Source organism: Hesperophylax consimilis, chromosome 15 (assembly GCF_061612785.1).
Source record: "Hesperophylax consimilis isolate HC1 chromosome 15, BYU_Hcon_1.0, whole genome shotgun sequence".
In the NCBI taxonomy this organism is placed as follows: domain Eukaryota; kingdom Metazoa; phylum Arthropoda; class Insecta; order Trichoptera; family Limnephilidae; genus Hesperophylax; species Hesperophylax consimilis.
The window spans coordinates 20113676-20129474 of NC_142850.1; the positions used below are offsets into that span (position 1 = coordinate 20113676).

Sequence of the window (15799 nt, forward strand, 5' to 3'; positions counted from 1 at the left end):
TAGTTGGGACCGCATCATAGATTCAGCATAAGGGTCTACAGATTCTAAAAATGGCCCTCCAACTTCAGAGCCAACGACCTCTAGTCCCAATCAGAAGGCCCATATAGTCACAATTAGAAGGCCCCTCTATCGATGTTCATATCGCTGGCGTATTGTAAATACCTAAGTAATGTTATAACATGCAATACGCGAGTAAAACCCGGAGCGGAGTGGCATCTTCGCCGATTCTCGCTCGGCAGTCCAGTAAGCGTGCAAGAGTTCGCGGAACCGTTCGGTTTGTCGTTTGGTTTGCATTTCGGCCATATCGCGAGTGCCGACGCACGTGCTGGCTAGTGTCAAGTGGAACAAATGACGAAATATGACAAGGATGATGAACCCATTCAAAATGACGAGGAAAAGGAGACGCAGGTTTGATTTTACCATTGCTAAAAAATTTACCGCAGGAAGTCTTCGCAAAATTCAAAATTCACTGGAAGTAACCTAACCAGAGTGAATTTAGCTAGCCTTTTTGAATTATATTACAAAAGTGAACTTTCGCATAGAGGAAATTTCTTTAAACAAAGGCAGATTATTTTTTGGACGTCAGTGAAATATTATTACTGCATTACGCTACTAAAATCTGAATTAAAGCATGTAAAAAACATGTAAATTATAAAAAAAATAATTTCAAAATTCCTTCACGTTGTGAAAGAGATGGGAAAAGGAAAAGAATAGAAATATAAGATATATAAGATAGAATAAAATAAAAGATGGAAAATGCATTAGTGAGATAGAACAGGCTAATTTTAAAATATAGTGATAGCTATAACGCCTCAGGAAAGCTCAATGCTTGCAGCAAGTTCCCACAATTTAAAACATAGTTATTGTAAAGTATGTTCTTTAAAGATATGACATGCGGCAGTTGAAACTTCAGGCTGTGTAATTTTTAAACTAGCTACTTCACCTTTGAAGATTGTGTCAAAACCTAGCCCATGCAGATTACTGGTTTAATTGAATATCCGCGTGGCTTACAATGAACTTAGAAAAAAAATGTGAAAGTGTTTTTGTTTCGTGTTTCGTTCCAACGTCATGACATACTTATCAGTCAAAAGGCAAAATGTTCAAAAATGCTAATTTTGGAGGTCGGTTAAATAATATATAATATTCTATTTAACACATGGAATGTTATTATTTTGGATCTTAATGAAAATGTTTCGTCTCTTGACCTTTAGTAAACGATACAATCTTCGGGAAATTTTGAACTTCGGGAATTTTTGTGCTAAAAGTGAAGTTGTTCTATCAAAACTAACTAACCATCACGCCGTTTGTGAATTTTGTCTCACATCATCTCATCTTCCTATTCATATTATAGGTGAAAAAAATAAAAAAAAGATAAATATGTCTCTTGTCAATCATTTTGAAAGGCTGAACGTAAGTGAGAAAGTCATCAATAAACAGAAATTCAATCCATTTATGTATCTATTTGCGCGCTTCAATTAAAATCGATACTGTGTACTTACTTATTGTGTATCTCTTTAGCACCTAACTACCATCGTGGTCAATCGTTTATTTATTATTTATTGTCACTTAAAAACGTAGCCGTTTGTTTATGAAACTTATAAATAAAACATGCTTAAATTCGGGAAAACTTTCAACCCATTTTTATGATATATTTGTTCGATCGCAGTTTAGTTGGACCTGTTACATATTCAAAAGGTTTTCGTATTAATTTCTTATTAATTACATGGCTTGTAGACATTTGTGTCCGATTTATACGAGTCAGTATCAAACATACTGCTGAGAATCTTGCTAGATAAAAAAAGAACTTTCTTCAGAAATCATTAAATACGTTTTTGATGTTTTACGCACAGATTCTGATCCTTATTACTCGAATGCATTTTAGATTAAGGAACTCTGTTTTAGTTGGAGGTGTGTATATTATCGCCAATTTATGTGGATTGTTGGCTGGATGATTCTGTGGTTCTCCAATCCGCATAATCCGAGGTTGCGTGGTTACTCTCGGTGTGTAAAATAAGAATTCGAATATTTTAAATTTAGTTTTATTTTAACAAACTCACGTTACAATAATTTTATGAACAAAAGTAGAGCGCGTACGTTAGAGGGGATTTAGGAGTAAACGGCGGCTGAAACCACTGGAGAGAGAATGAATTAATTGCCGCGCAAAGTGTCTGGCGTCCGGATTAAAATGATACCAGTCTCACATAAATGTAGGGAAAAGTAAACATTATTATCATTTTCGGGAGATGTAAACTCCCTAAAATTTACCCTACACTATTTTAAATACACGCGAACACCTTATTTTTTCAACGTAATCGCCAATTACTGAATTTCTTGCATTGATGATTTGGCGGACATAAAATAAATATTAATAAATTGGGCAGAGCACCTAATATCAATTAATATGAAAATGTATTATTTAAAAAATAAATACTATGACAATCGTTGTTCCTACCTAATGTCTTATGCAAAACCTCATCAAACGGTGCTCAAGAATAATTGTTTTACTTTGTGCTTTTATCAGCCTATCTTGTTCCGTAATCGTTATCTTATTTTACATGAAACTGTTTTTTTTTTGCGTGGGAAAAAACCCTTCTTTTAAAATACACAAATTTGTAGATAGAACAATGTCTCAAGATAATGTTTTGATAGTATGACATCTGAAAAAAAAAAATAAACGTGGACTAAAAGAAATGGTTATCGTATCGGACTGAGATCACCACATCTAACATGTTACTACTTTAAAATTAGTCAGTTTATCAGATAATAATATAATCACTTAAATGATCTTAAATTACTTGTTTCGTTTTTGTATGATTTTATATTTATTAGAAAATTGTTGTATTATTCGCTGATGACAGGAATATAAGCTTTTTAACACAAATTTCACAAATATTTTGCTAATATTTCACAAACGAAAAACTGTATAATATCACAATGGTGACCAGATAACTCATCAAATAGACGATTCAACACACCTTTAAAAAATCATGTAAAGTGATGAAACAAAAACTAGGTTAAATAGGCGACGTAGGTAACTAATAAACCTAATTTATTTTATCTCTTTTAATTCTTATCTTACTTTTTGAAAGCATATTTTCACGGAATTTATACGACGGTAACATATTGTATTTAAACTGTATTAGTTCACTAAACACATGAAACTACAAATTAGTATCTACGTATTTACAGTTTTTTAAGTGTCGCATAAAGGAGTGATTTTGAATTTCATGCGTATAGCGACTAAGAAAATTATCGATTGTTTGTTTTAACGGAAGTAACTAGAAATAGTTGCAAGAGCGAGAAACAATAGTCTAACACGTGTATCCATAAAGAATAAACATAAAAATCACTTAGATTGCGCTATGTGAGATGCTGTAATAACGTATAAAAATAGTTTTTAGTAAATTGAAGGTTACCCGCGTTACCTGAAGACGTCATTGCAGGTCAATAAAATGCTGTGTTTTTCTCAAATAGTTATTGGGTCAATGATTAAACATGTATGGATTTTGAAATTTTAATAGGTAATTAAAAAAATCACTCTGGCCAAATGTACATTAATTCTAACTGAAATGGTTAAAAAACCTACAAACAAATATATTTTCACAGAAAGCAAACATATTACTAGTAAATACTTGCCCACAGGCGAAGCTTAGTGCTTAATCACTATATTGAGTCATCTTTATAACGAATTGGTGTATATTATGAATACCTAAAAATATGCTTTCGATGAATTGAAGGTTTTCCTATTGTTTCGCTTGAATAGAATACAAATAAACTAATAAATTACTCAATAAACAATATAAATGTAAGCTACTAAAAAAAATATTTTTTCAATAGAAATGTATGAACGCGTAAAAGAAACAAAATTTAAAAAATAAAGTATTATAGCTAAGATTATCTGTGACAGTTTCACTTGATTTACTTTTTTGCTTTCTTATAAAATTATTTAGAAAATAAATAAAAACCAGTTTCGTGCTTGAAATCGAACGTTTCTAGACTCCGTTTGTCAAGCGATTTTAATGCCTATTACTTGCAATATAAATTATACCAAGAATACACATATTTTTTATCTCGTAGCTTCCTCTTAATAATAAACAAGTAAAAAATTATTACTACCGTTAATACGTACATCTTTTAAATTTCACTCAAATTTTTAATCGAAATAATTTTCATTGTTAATGCATCATTGTGGGTAATATGATACGTTTGATAGTAAAATGTACCCAAATTTTTCTTTTTTTTTCATGTAAAAGACAACCTATAAAGTTCATGTTCAAAAACTGATAGCTTAGTGAAAAACCTGGTCTTAATATTATTGTTTTTTATGATACCTAAAAGAGTGAATTTCATAATGATAGCAGTTTTATCTTGACAGCTCTATTTTGAGATGATAAAAATAGTGGAATTTAACGATATGATAATTATCAGATGCACCGGTACTCGGTACCTACTTTCTTCGTCGTTTTTTCTCATTATTTTTATCAGCTGAACATAACGTTCCAAGTTGGTTATTTGCGCACATTGACATACAATGCTGACCAACTTAAATATTGACTCTATCAATATCAAAATTTTATGTCGAATACACGAGTAATTCAGTTAATAAAAACAAACAGCTTTTTAATCACATAATGCCTAACAACTGTATACAGAGTTTGCACATGCAATTAATTCCGCATATGAAATTTTCTTCATCGATGCACATAATGCTGTATTGTTTGAGTTTAAACACATTCATAAAAATGAACGAGTTTGAACTGAGTATCTTACACACACAGTAGTGCGTACACAGTGAGTTAATTTTTTATGTAAAAAAGTTTGAATGACAAATTACAAAAAACTTTGAGGGTGGAGTTTTTTTAAATAAAAACATACATAATTATTCTTCGAAAAATTAATGATCCAACTGACGAGTCCATAAAGCCTAACACGCGCGAAGTATTATGTCAGTCAATTTAACACGTTATTTCACGCAAGCTTCGTGATTTCCGGGTAAATTTTCGTTTTATTATCACGTGCTTTTCTAGAATGTAAAAAAATAAAGCATTATTATACCTACGTTCTAAATTTATCTACCTAATGTCTGTGTCAATGGTTTTGACAAACATAAATAGCAGCCAAATCCAGATGTAAATCACCCCAAATTATCATTCTTTTTTCGTTTTCAAAACAGTAATAATAAGTTACGCGAGTTTTTTTCTGGAAATTAATCTATCAGAGAAAGTAGCGTATCACATTTTTCTAAAAATCAATCGAAATACGTAAAAAATTATAATAAAACCATTTCCACAAAAATAATACAATATTTCAGGTCCTTGCTTCTAGAATTAAAAGGTATCAAAAAAGTTAATTTTCTTAGAAAACTAACAAATAAACTAAAAACACTACCGAACTCATTTTTAAAACCATATTCGATTCATATTAAATTTGGCTAAAACGAACTAGATATTATTCAAAACAGAGTAATGAGATTTATACTAAGGAAAGGCGAATATGCAAAATTAATTAAATGAGAAAAGAGCCCAGTGAAAATAATAATTATTATTATTTTTATTCCAGGATAAGAAGAGGTTAATACAATCTTCACGTCCCATAAAGTTATACTCATTGAAAATAATAATCTTTATTCAAGGATGTGGGGAGGTTAATGCAATCTTCAGGTACAATATAGTTATACACATTGAAAATAATAATAATAATAATCTTTATTCCAGGATGTGGGGAGGTTAATGCAATCTTCACGTCCCATATAGTTATACACATTCAAAATAATAATATTTTATTCAAGGATGTGGGGAGGTTAATGCAATCTTCACGTCCCATATACATAATTATACACATTGAAAATAATAATCTTTTATTCAAGGATGTGGGGAGGTTAATACAATCCTCACGTCCCGTATAGATATACACATTGAAAATAATAATAATCTTTATTCCAGGATGTGGGGAGGTTAATGCAATCTTCACGTCCCATATAGTTATACACATTGAAAATAATAATAATAATAATCTTTATTCAAGGATGTGAGGAGGTTAATACAATCTTCACGTCCCATATAGTTTTACACATTGAAAATAATAATAATAATAATCTTTATTCCAGGATGTGGGGAGGTTAATGCAATCTTCACGTCCAATATAGTTTACACATTGAAAATAATAATAATAAACAATCTTTATTCAAGGACTTTGGAAGGGTAATGCAATCTTCATGTCCCGTATAGTTATACACGTTGAAAATAATAATAATAAATACCTGTATTCGAGGATGTGGAGAGACAAATGCAATCTTCACGTCTCCTATAGTTATATACATGGAAAAAAAATTTAGATATACAATAAATTTAAAAATAAACAGTAGTTGTGATTGCAGTGAATTTTAAGAGACACAAGTAAATTTAAAAATAAACAATTATAAATAATTATGTCAGGGGTGGTCTTGAGTGAGCTCGGGCCCAATCAGGAGTGGCGCTTGGTGCTGGTAGGCTGCAGTCACCACCGAGTTTTCGGAGGCTGCTAGCCGCATTCTGGCTCCTGTGACATAATTCTATAAGTATAATTCTACAGGCGTTGTTGTATTGGTTTCGGAGTCTTTCCATCAAACAAGTTCGGTAATGACACCATTTCATTACAAAATGTTATTTTACATTATTGCTGCATTAGTAAAAACATCAAATAATTTTTTTCAAACACAGAACTACTTAATTAGTAGAGAACTAAAAATGTATGAAAGCCCGAAGAATGGGTGTATTTAAAATAGTTGTTATGCTTTCTGTAAACATATATTTTTATAAACAATGATATCTAGCCTTGTATATATAAGTTTTCATACGAACGTGTAATACACATCCTTTGGACAAAAACACTAAAGATTCCAGGCTATAAAACTTTACAATTCACTTCCAACACAATATAAAACATCTAATCTTACAGAATACAAAAAACTCACATAGAACTGGCTACAATCATTTTAAATACTTAATCTTGTTATATTTCGCATTTGTTTTTGTTAAAACTATGGAAAAATCGATAATATATTTGAATTTTTATTGTTTCTCTGTGTAACTAATCTCCACTGTATTGTTTACTATTATATAACTTTACAATTGAAAAATTCCTCCACAACACAGGTGAACTCCTAGCGTGTAAGACAATGTACTATACCTTTGTAATACTAATTTATTTAAGAATAAAAAAAAAAACAAAAACAAAAAAAAAATGTAAACAAGATCAATAAATGAAGAAAATTTTTTTTTAGTAGATTTAACATTCTTGAAGCCATGTATACTGTACATTCGAAAGATAATCTGCCATAAGGTAAAAAAACAGCATCAGCATTACAAATCACAAATCCACGCCAATCCAAACGATTTTATCCATCTGATGACGTGATGGATGCTTTAACGAACAGTGGGTAACATTATTATAGTTGGTGATTGCTTACTTCCTACATAGTATAAAAAATGCGCAATCTCAACATCATTAAATGTAATTACTTTGAGACAACACTGGCGTGCAATGATAGAGGACACGACCAAAATTATGCCTTCATTCCTAATTTCGATATCGTTCTAAAATAGGCAGGTATATTCACATGAGTAAAATGTAGTTCAAGTACATAAAACTGAAACTGCAAAACTATAATATACAGTAAAAATAATGCCGATTATTGCTTAAGGCGATGCACTACGTCGTGTAATATTTTATATCGAGCCGCTATTAATAACACCCCTTACGTAGATGGCGATAATGTTTAAATTCCCGTTTAACACCATCCGCCTGTTTTGATTTATGCAAGAAAAAAACATGGCTAAAAAGTGCCTTTTATTTTATTTTGTGGATGTTCAGGCATAAATATTTAATTTTTTTCAGATCATTTTATAAATAACTTAATTTGCAACATTATAAAATAAAATCATAACCGAAAATGGGTTCGTAAGTTGGAAATTTTGAAGTTTAAAGCAATTTTCATAGGCCCTATACATTATTTTTTTCTGGGCTTATAAAAAGACTAAAAATAAAATCTAAAAATACTCGATTATTTTAAAGGCCAAGATGTATTCTACTCGCAGTATTTAATTAAAGCATCTGAAACATTTCTAGGCGATTAAATTTTCAAACCAAAAACACATGATTTTGCATTACTACGTATTGCATCGCCTTGAACGTGCTTATTGTTCACATTCACATCTCTCTAGTAGCCAATGTACCTACCTATTCATATAAAAATATGTTTTCAATTATATTAAGGTGAAGCGCTTGAAGATTGGACATTGTTTGACTAGCAGTTATGTGAACAGTAAACCTCGCGTACAAAATAGTCTAATAAACTAACAATGGTAATGGTATTGACATAGAGGACTGACCGCCAAACAACTCTTGGTCTTGGCACACACTATTTTCATTCACATTCATGCATCTTCTCATACATACTATTTTGTTATTCCGGCTTCTGACATGACCCGACTCAAGTTTTCATATATATAGAATCTAATATATAACAATAAATAAGAATCTAAGATAATTTGCTACATAATTTAAGTTTATTATTTTATTACACCTACCTAGTTATCTGGTTCACTTGATCGTGCCATGTCTTCCTCGGGCGTCCTTAGCTTTTTCTACCATTCACATTCGCTTCATATAATCTCTTTCCACCCTTTCTTCGTACATTCGCTATACATGACCAAACTATCTGAGCGTCCCTTTCTTAATCTTACTGATTACGCTTGCAATCAGCCTTGCATTCTTTGCCAGTCTATACTACTTTTCTCACTATTTTCTCTTATTTAATAAATCAAAATCTATTTTTTTCTTCGAAATCTTAAGATTTGTAAGTAGGTACTTAAATTAAATCTGTTTAATTATAAGCCATATAATATTTTATGTGACATGTTTATTTCATTTCAAATAAGGAATTTTGCAATTTCTCCAAATAAATATCACTATCTCAGTCATAATTCTTTTTTCAAACATTCTTCAGGCAGGTAGGTACCATCATATTGAAAAAGTCAGTCAAAGTTAGCTGTATAGTCTAGCTAAGTAAGACTAGCTTGAATAATAAAGTAACTGCAGCCGTTTTTCGAAACCGGAAATGATACGTTCCGGAATTACGGAAATGATACGTTCCGGTTACAAACAAATTTACCAATGAACAAATAAAATACCTAAGAGTTTATTCTATAGTCAATTAAATTTACAGACAGTCAATAACGCCCTTGTGGTTGCTCTTGGCCTTGGAGTGATTTTCTCAAAAGTGGCAAAATGAAAGTATCAATCTTTAATTATAAATCATTCACTAGTGGATTTAGTAGATAACTAGCTGAAGTGAACCCGGCTTTTCTCGACTTTTTTTCTACTTTATGTATATTTAATATGCATTTATTATATACCGGGTTTTCCAATAAGAGATGTTATTTTGAATAGCCCGCTATTTCGGTAGATGTTACTTTTGAAGCTGTTATTTTTTAACATTTGACATGTAAAAACTACGCCATTTAAAAAAGGAATGACACACGCTCCAACAACGCATTGAAATTATTAAAATTCACTTGAGTGAATCAAATGCAAATCATTTTGAGTGATGAGGCCCATTTCCACCTCGGTGGCTTCGTCAACAAGCAAAATTGTCGCATCTGGGGCTCGGAAAATCCAAGAGTTATTGTTGAGAAGCCTTTCTATCTTCAACGTGTGACTGTTTGGTGCGGTTTATGGTCCGGCGGAGTCATTGGACCTTACTTTTTCGAAAATGAGGCTAGATCAACAGTTATGGTGAATGGATCGCTATCGAGAGATGATTAATGATTTTTTATGGTCGAAATTGGATGGTATTGATCTGGACAACGTTTACTTTCAAGAAGACGGCGCTACGTGCAACACAAGCAACGAAATCATTGATCTTTTACGATTGAATATCAAAATAACACTTCTTATTGGAAAATCCTGTGTATATAAACCTTCCGGAGAAATTCTCTAAATGAAAATGAAAACCCCATCAAAATCCGTTGGGTAGTTTAGAATAACTAAGTGGACAAACAGACAGACTTTAACCACTTTATTTTAGTAATTCTAGCTGAGGTTATCCTTAGCATATATAACATTATGTATCTCATAAGATTTATCCAAATAGAAAATATTTTTTTTATGACTTGATTAAAAATACCGATGTAATATAAATAAACCTTCCGGAAGTAATTCTTTAAATGATGCTGAAAACCATATCAAGATCCGTTGCGTAGTTTAGAAGAACTAGGGGCACAAACAAGACGCAAGAAGCAAGTCTATCATTATATTATTGTCTATCATGCTACGTATAAATTATAAAAAAAATCTTTTTTTTTTCATTTTATCATTCAATATCTCTGGGACAATATCTTCACGTGATATCAAAATAAAAATCTCATAAATATATTTTAATTAAAAATAGGCATTTGTTAATCAATCACCCAAATAGAAGTACTTTTTATTAATTTACAAATTTTAAATCGCTCTCCTGAAAAGTTGTTGTTTTTGACTCGTATTATTTATGCTTAACATATATTTATATATAAATACATTCGTATTATAACAACTAAATACAAAACAAGATAAAAAATTACATTTAAAAATTATTAAATGTTGCCATTTTAAAATTATGTCGTTGTGCTATTTTACGAGTATGATTGATTACTAAATTTGTATTTTAAATCAATTATGAGAATCATGATTCAGGAAAAAAAATATTACAACTGTTGGTGTTTTCCTCGTCGGAGGGAATAGTATTCTAACGTTCCAAGAACATGTCAAGGAAATAATAGTTCATTAATTTAATTCGAATTAACAGTTGTGGACTTCCATTGCTTCGCACCATAATAAATTACACTTGATGAAACATACATAGTAATTAGTAATTACCAATACTCATACCAATGTGCCTCTGTATAATGTTTTTATGTGTGCAAATTATAAAGAAAAACGTTTGTTTTTTTGTAAGAAAACGTTGATGTGAAAATAAATGCACAAATTATAGTTTTGAATGAGCGTAGCGAAGTCCTATTTTTACTTATCCATTTTTCATTTCGTCTGTCTGTAAATTTGTTTGTAAGTTCCGTTTCATTTTTAAGGTGATGACCGTTTTAATGGTTTAGTAAAGATTATTTTTTTAAATGTGAAATCGTCCTATTTAATTGGACTTCCATTTACGCATTTTTTTAATTCCCGAAGAAAGTTTGAAAAAAGAATTGTTACTGAGATAGTGACATTTCTTTGGACAAAATTGTATTCCTTAATTAACGTAATTTTTTTTAAAATTTAAGTACCTACCTACTTACATAACTTATGATTTCAGAGTAAATTTGGTTTTGATTTAAAAGATTAGAGTTATCCTTTTTTGAACTTTTTTGTTGTTTTTTAAATGATTATTTGAAAAACTTAATTTCCTGCACATTTTGTTGAAAAAAAAATACATCTTCATCAATCACAAAAAATATATACCCAGAAAACAGTTATGCGGTAAAATTATGTCCAGACTGATTTTGGCTTTTCCTGTATATAATATTATGTACTATTGATAATCCAGTAAATTTGTAAGCGTAAGTTGTTAATTCTATTCTATCTGTTATTGACTTGACGCCTTATCGTGTTATTATTTTATTTTATTGTAGCCAGGAAAATGCGAAAAATATTTATGGAAGAATCATTTTCTGTACGTCTTATGACTTCAATATTTAGGAATGTTTATTTTTATATTCCCTCGATTCCGATATAATTATAATTGAAGCATTTCAATGGTCGGCAGAGTTTGGGGTCCGGTAGTTGTGACCAGATAATTAGATAAATTGTTATTGCTTGACAAAAATGCATGATGCCCCTTTAATTTATTTGGGTTTAATAAAAACCAAGAAAAAGAAACACAATCGTAATAAAATCTTGTTTCATCTGGTTGTTAAAATTTTAACTCTTTTATCATACTTTCGAATCATGTTTTGCTTACAAGTCGAATATAATGATCAAATCTTTACCATAACAAAACCATTATTGCCTGAACAAAGTTAAATACTTTTGAAAGTAAATAATTAAACACGTCAAACTATATTTTTTATTGCAAAGTTTCTTATTGAGCTATCATTTAAATTGAAGGCTACACATAAGTACCTTCATAGGATGGTTATGCATACCGTATACTTCATGCAATGGTTCTGTAAATGGAGTAGATCATTGCCCACTATAAGATTGATTCCAGCTTCTAGGGTTCTAGTGTTGATACGAACCATATATAGAATGATTATGCATACCGTATACTTCATGCACTGGTTCTGTAAATGGAGTAGATCATTGCCCACTACAAGATTTATTCCAGCTTCTAGGGTTCGAGTGTTGGTACGAACCATAAATAGGATGGTTAGGCATACCGTATACTTCATGCACTGATTCTGTAAATGGAGTATATCATTGCCCATTATAAGATTGATTCCAGCTTCTAGGGTTCGAGTGTTGGTACGAACCATATATAGGATGGTTAGGCATAACGTATACTTCAAGCACTGGTTCTGTAAATGGAGTAGATTATTGCCCACTATAAGATTGATTCCAACTTCTACGGTTCGAGTGTTGGTACCAACCATATTTCTACTTGTTTCGACAAAAGGAGATATGGCATGGAAGCGTGCCGACTGTTGCTGAGCTACGTACACACTCCACAAACAACAAACAAAAACAAAGACGGAGCACCGTTGTGCATAAATGCGATTAGCAGCATTATGGATCGACGATGTTGGCAACATTTTTATGCGCGCTTTTGCATGGCCCATCTCCTTTGTCTCTATAACCGATTGTACAAACATAACAGGGACTATCGACCATACTCGTATCTATTATTTTTAACTAGTTTTAGCTTGCGAACACTAAGTAAATAGCAATGGGCAATCACTTATTGATAGCGCTTACACTCTAATTATGTTGTAAGAATAAACGATTTAGCACGAGTTTAACGGCGTAGTGTAGACTTTTGATACGCTAATTACTAGTATCGTGCCACTGGCGAGTATTCACGAGATCTAATATTAAATGCCCATACTACCTAGGTGCCTATCTCTGAAACAGCGCCTGAAATAACCTGAAATTTGGCGATATGCATAGATCAAAAAAGAAAACTATAAGTGCCTTTAATATAAATTTGAATGGAAATATAATGTGTTAAAACACATTCAATGTGCCACTTAGTACCTTTTTGTTCTAGATCATTTAGCACGCGGTCCGTCTCTCTTACACTTGCCTGATAAATATTATTTAGAAAAGTCCTTGCGGAAGGCTTATGTATTCGATAATGCATATTATATTTACAGAAAGTAGAGAAAAATCGATGTTTTGTAATCAAGATGTGTGGAAGTGGATTAATTTCTGCTTCCAAGATTTGAATTAATTCATACATTACCGAAAAATCAACCCCTAAAAACAAAGTATTTTTAGCTATACGTAATACATCTATTTTAAAGTGTGTTTTATAACTTAAAATATATAATTTATTTTTTTAATTGACTGAGTATTCAAATACGTACTAATGTCGGTTACCTGTTATGTGCGTTAGTTATTCCTGAGTAAAATGTGGTTCAATGAACTCAAATTTGAACTGATTGAGTCTTCATCTTTGAAAATACTTAATTTTGAGGTGGAACATAAAATTATAAATTGATAAATTAATTGAAAATAATACTAATTATTTTTTGTTTTTTTAAATTTATTTAGTATCTCCCATTCAAACCATCTTCTCGTTTTTAACGCTAACTACAGAGTTTTAAAACTAAAACAGTACCTATCTATTATTCCTACTACATTGTCAGCATAATGAATTAGCAAAAAAACTTTTAAAATGCGTAAGGAGTTTATATTTTGATTTATCTATCAAAAACCTCGCATTTAAAAATCAATATAACAAAATATATTATATTTATTTATTGGAGAATTTGTATAGCGCCGCTTTTGTGAAATATCACCTCAGGGGCGCTTTACAGTTGATGCAGGTATTACAAAAAATATAAGTATTACAAAAAATAAAGTAAAATTATGTTAAATAAAATGAAGTACAGGAACAGGTGACATGAAGATAGAAGATGGAGACTCTTTAGCAAGAATCCATATTTGGTGAGGAAACTAGACCAGCTGCTGCAGCGAACCACCAACCACCAGTCCACCAACAGTGCCAGCACGAGGTTCGTCATCCGTCCAGGTATATGTCTGCTGCTAATAAAGCGCTGACACAGTATCCTCACATAGATAACAGACCTTGGCAGCACCGTTGTGACGTTCGGCAAGTCCATCATTCATCTCCATGTGATCTTGTTCCTGGTGATTGTGTCGGAATAATAAATTACCGTGGGCTTAGCGAAACACTTAAGGCCTTCAGAGTTTCCAAGAAAAAATTCCGTTGAAAACATCTGGCATACCTACAGTTACCGATCCTTGTCCCAAGTTCAACTTCAGCGAATTTCGAATATTTTTTAGCAGAATTTTCGATTATTCATTTTTAACTCACTGCACTCTCACATTACTATAAAGTTCTGATTACTAATTTTTAAGTTAATTTAAAATGTTGATTGACTGTTTTTAAAAATAATTTCAAATCTAAGTTGACTCATTTCCCTTGAAAATACTAAAAAAAAACACAAAGCGGTTGGAGGACGCGAGAACGTGTCCGGCTGCCACAAAGGGCGCTACCTCTTTCACTCTCTTCCATATATTTATTGTCTTCCATTTACTAACAAAAACATGCAATCAACTCATAAAGACTCGTCGCATAATGTGTGTATGTAGGTACCTATTCAATATAATTCATTACTCAATGAACTACGTAAGTACTAAGTTATAGAAAGCATATGAGTCAACATTTTGGTAAATTTAAGGCAATACCTTAACTGTTTGAAAACAATGCTATCTTAAAATCTGAAATCCAAACTTGATATATTTAAGGTCATCCAGTATCCTCTTGAAAACAATGCTATCTTTAAATCCGAACTGTCGTCAACACGAAGAGAAATTTATGATCAATTTAAGGTCATACCGATAAAATGCTATCTTAAATTTTTTTAATGAATCCGAACTCTCGTCAACGCGAAGTGTAAAAGTTAGAACATCAGGTAATATATATAATAATGTTTGAATTTAATTTTTTCTTAAAGTATAAACCTCGTAAAAGGGATATCCGTCGTTTATGCATTAACCTAAATTAGACTTTAGTGTTTTGTAAGTAGTTAAATCAGTATATTTATTGTTTATGAACTTCAGTGTATCATGCACTAACGTAATGGAATACAGTAAAAAATCTGCATATTTAAGAAGAAGATACAAGCCGAAAATGTGTATATTCTTGGTATACCTTATATTGTAGGTAACAGGCATTAAAATCGCTTGACAAACGGAGTCTAGAAACGTTCGATTTCAAGCACAAAACTGGTTTTTATTTATTTTGTAAATAATTTTATAAGAAAGCAAAAAAGTTAATCAAGTGAAACTGTCACAGATAATCTTAGCTATAATACTTTATTTATTAAGTGTTGTTTCCTTTACGCGTTCGTACATTCTATTGAAAAAAAAATTGTAGTTTACATTTATATTTTTTATCTTCAATTAGGTTCAATCGGTAGTTGGGTGGTTTCAATATCAGTCTGTTTTTGGTGTCAGTATATTTTCATTTTCTGATCTCCCTATGATTTGTATCCAGTTTTTAGTTGAGATTTAAATGTTAAAATATTGTTACGTTATTTTTTCAATAAGACTGTGATTTTGTCCACATACGTGTAATAATTCTAGCAGTGTAATATCG

General features: G+C 31.2%; 1 protein-coding gene across 1 annotated transcript in view; it reads left to right on the forward strand.

Moving 5' to 3' along the window:
* The first annotated feature begins 261 nt into the window (after positions 1 to 261).
* The window catches only part of LOC149417456 (organic cation transporter protein-like), a 67632-nt gene continuing 52094 nt past the window's right edge, over positions 262 to 15799 (forward strand). Inside the window, exon 1 of the mRNA XM_089640040.1 lies at positions 262 to 408. Within this exon, the coding sequence (XP_089496166.1) occupies positions 349 to 408 (60 nt within the window). The 5' untranslated portion in view covers positions 262 to 348. The remainder of the gene's footprint in view (positions 409 to 15799) is intronic.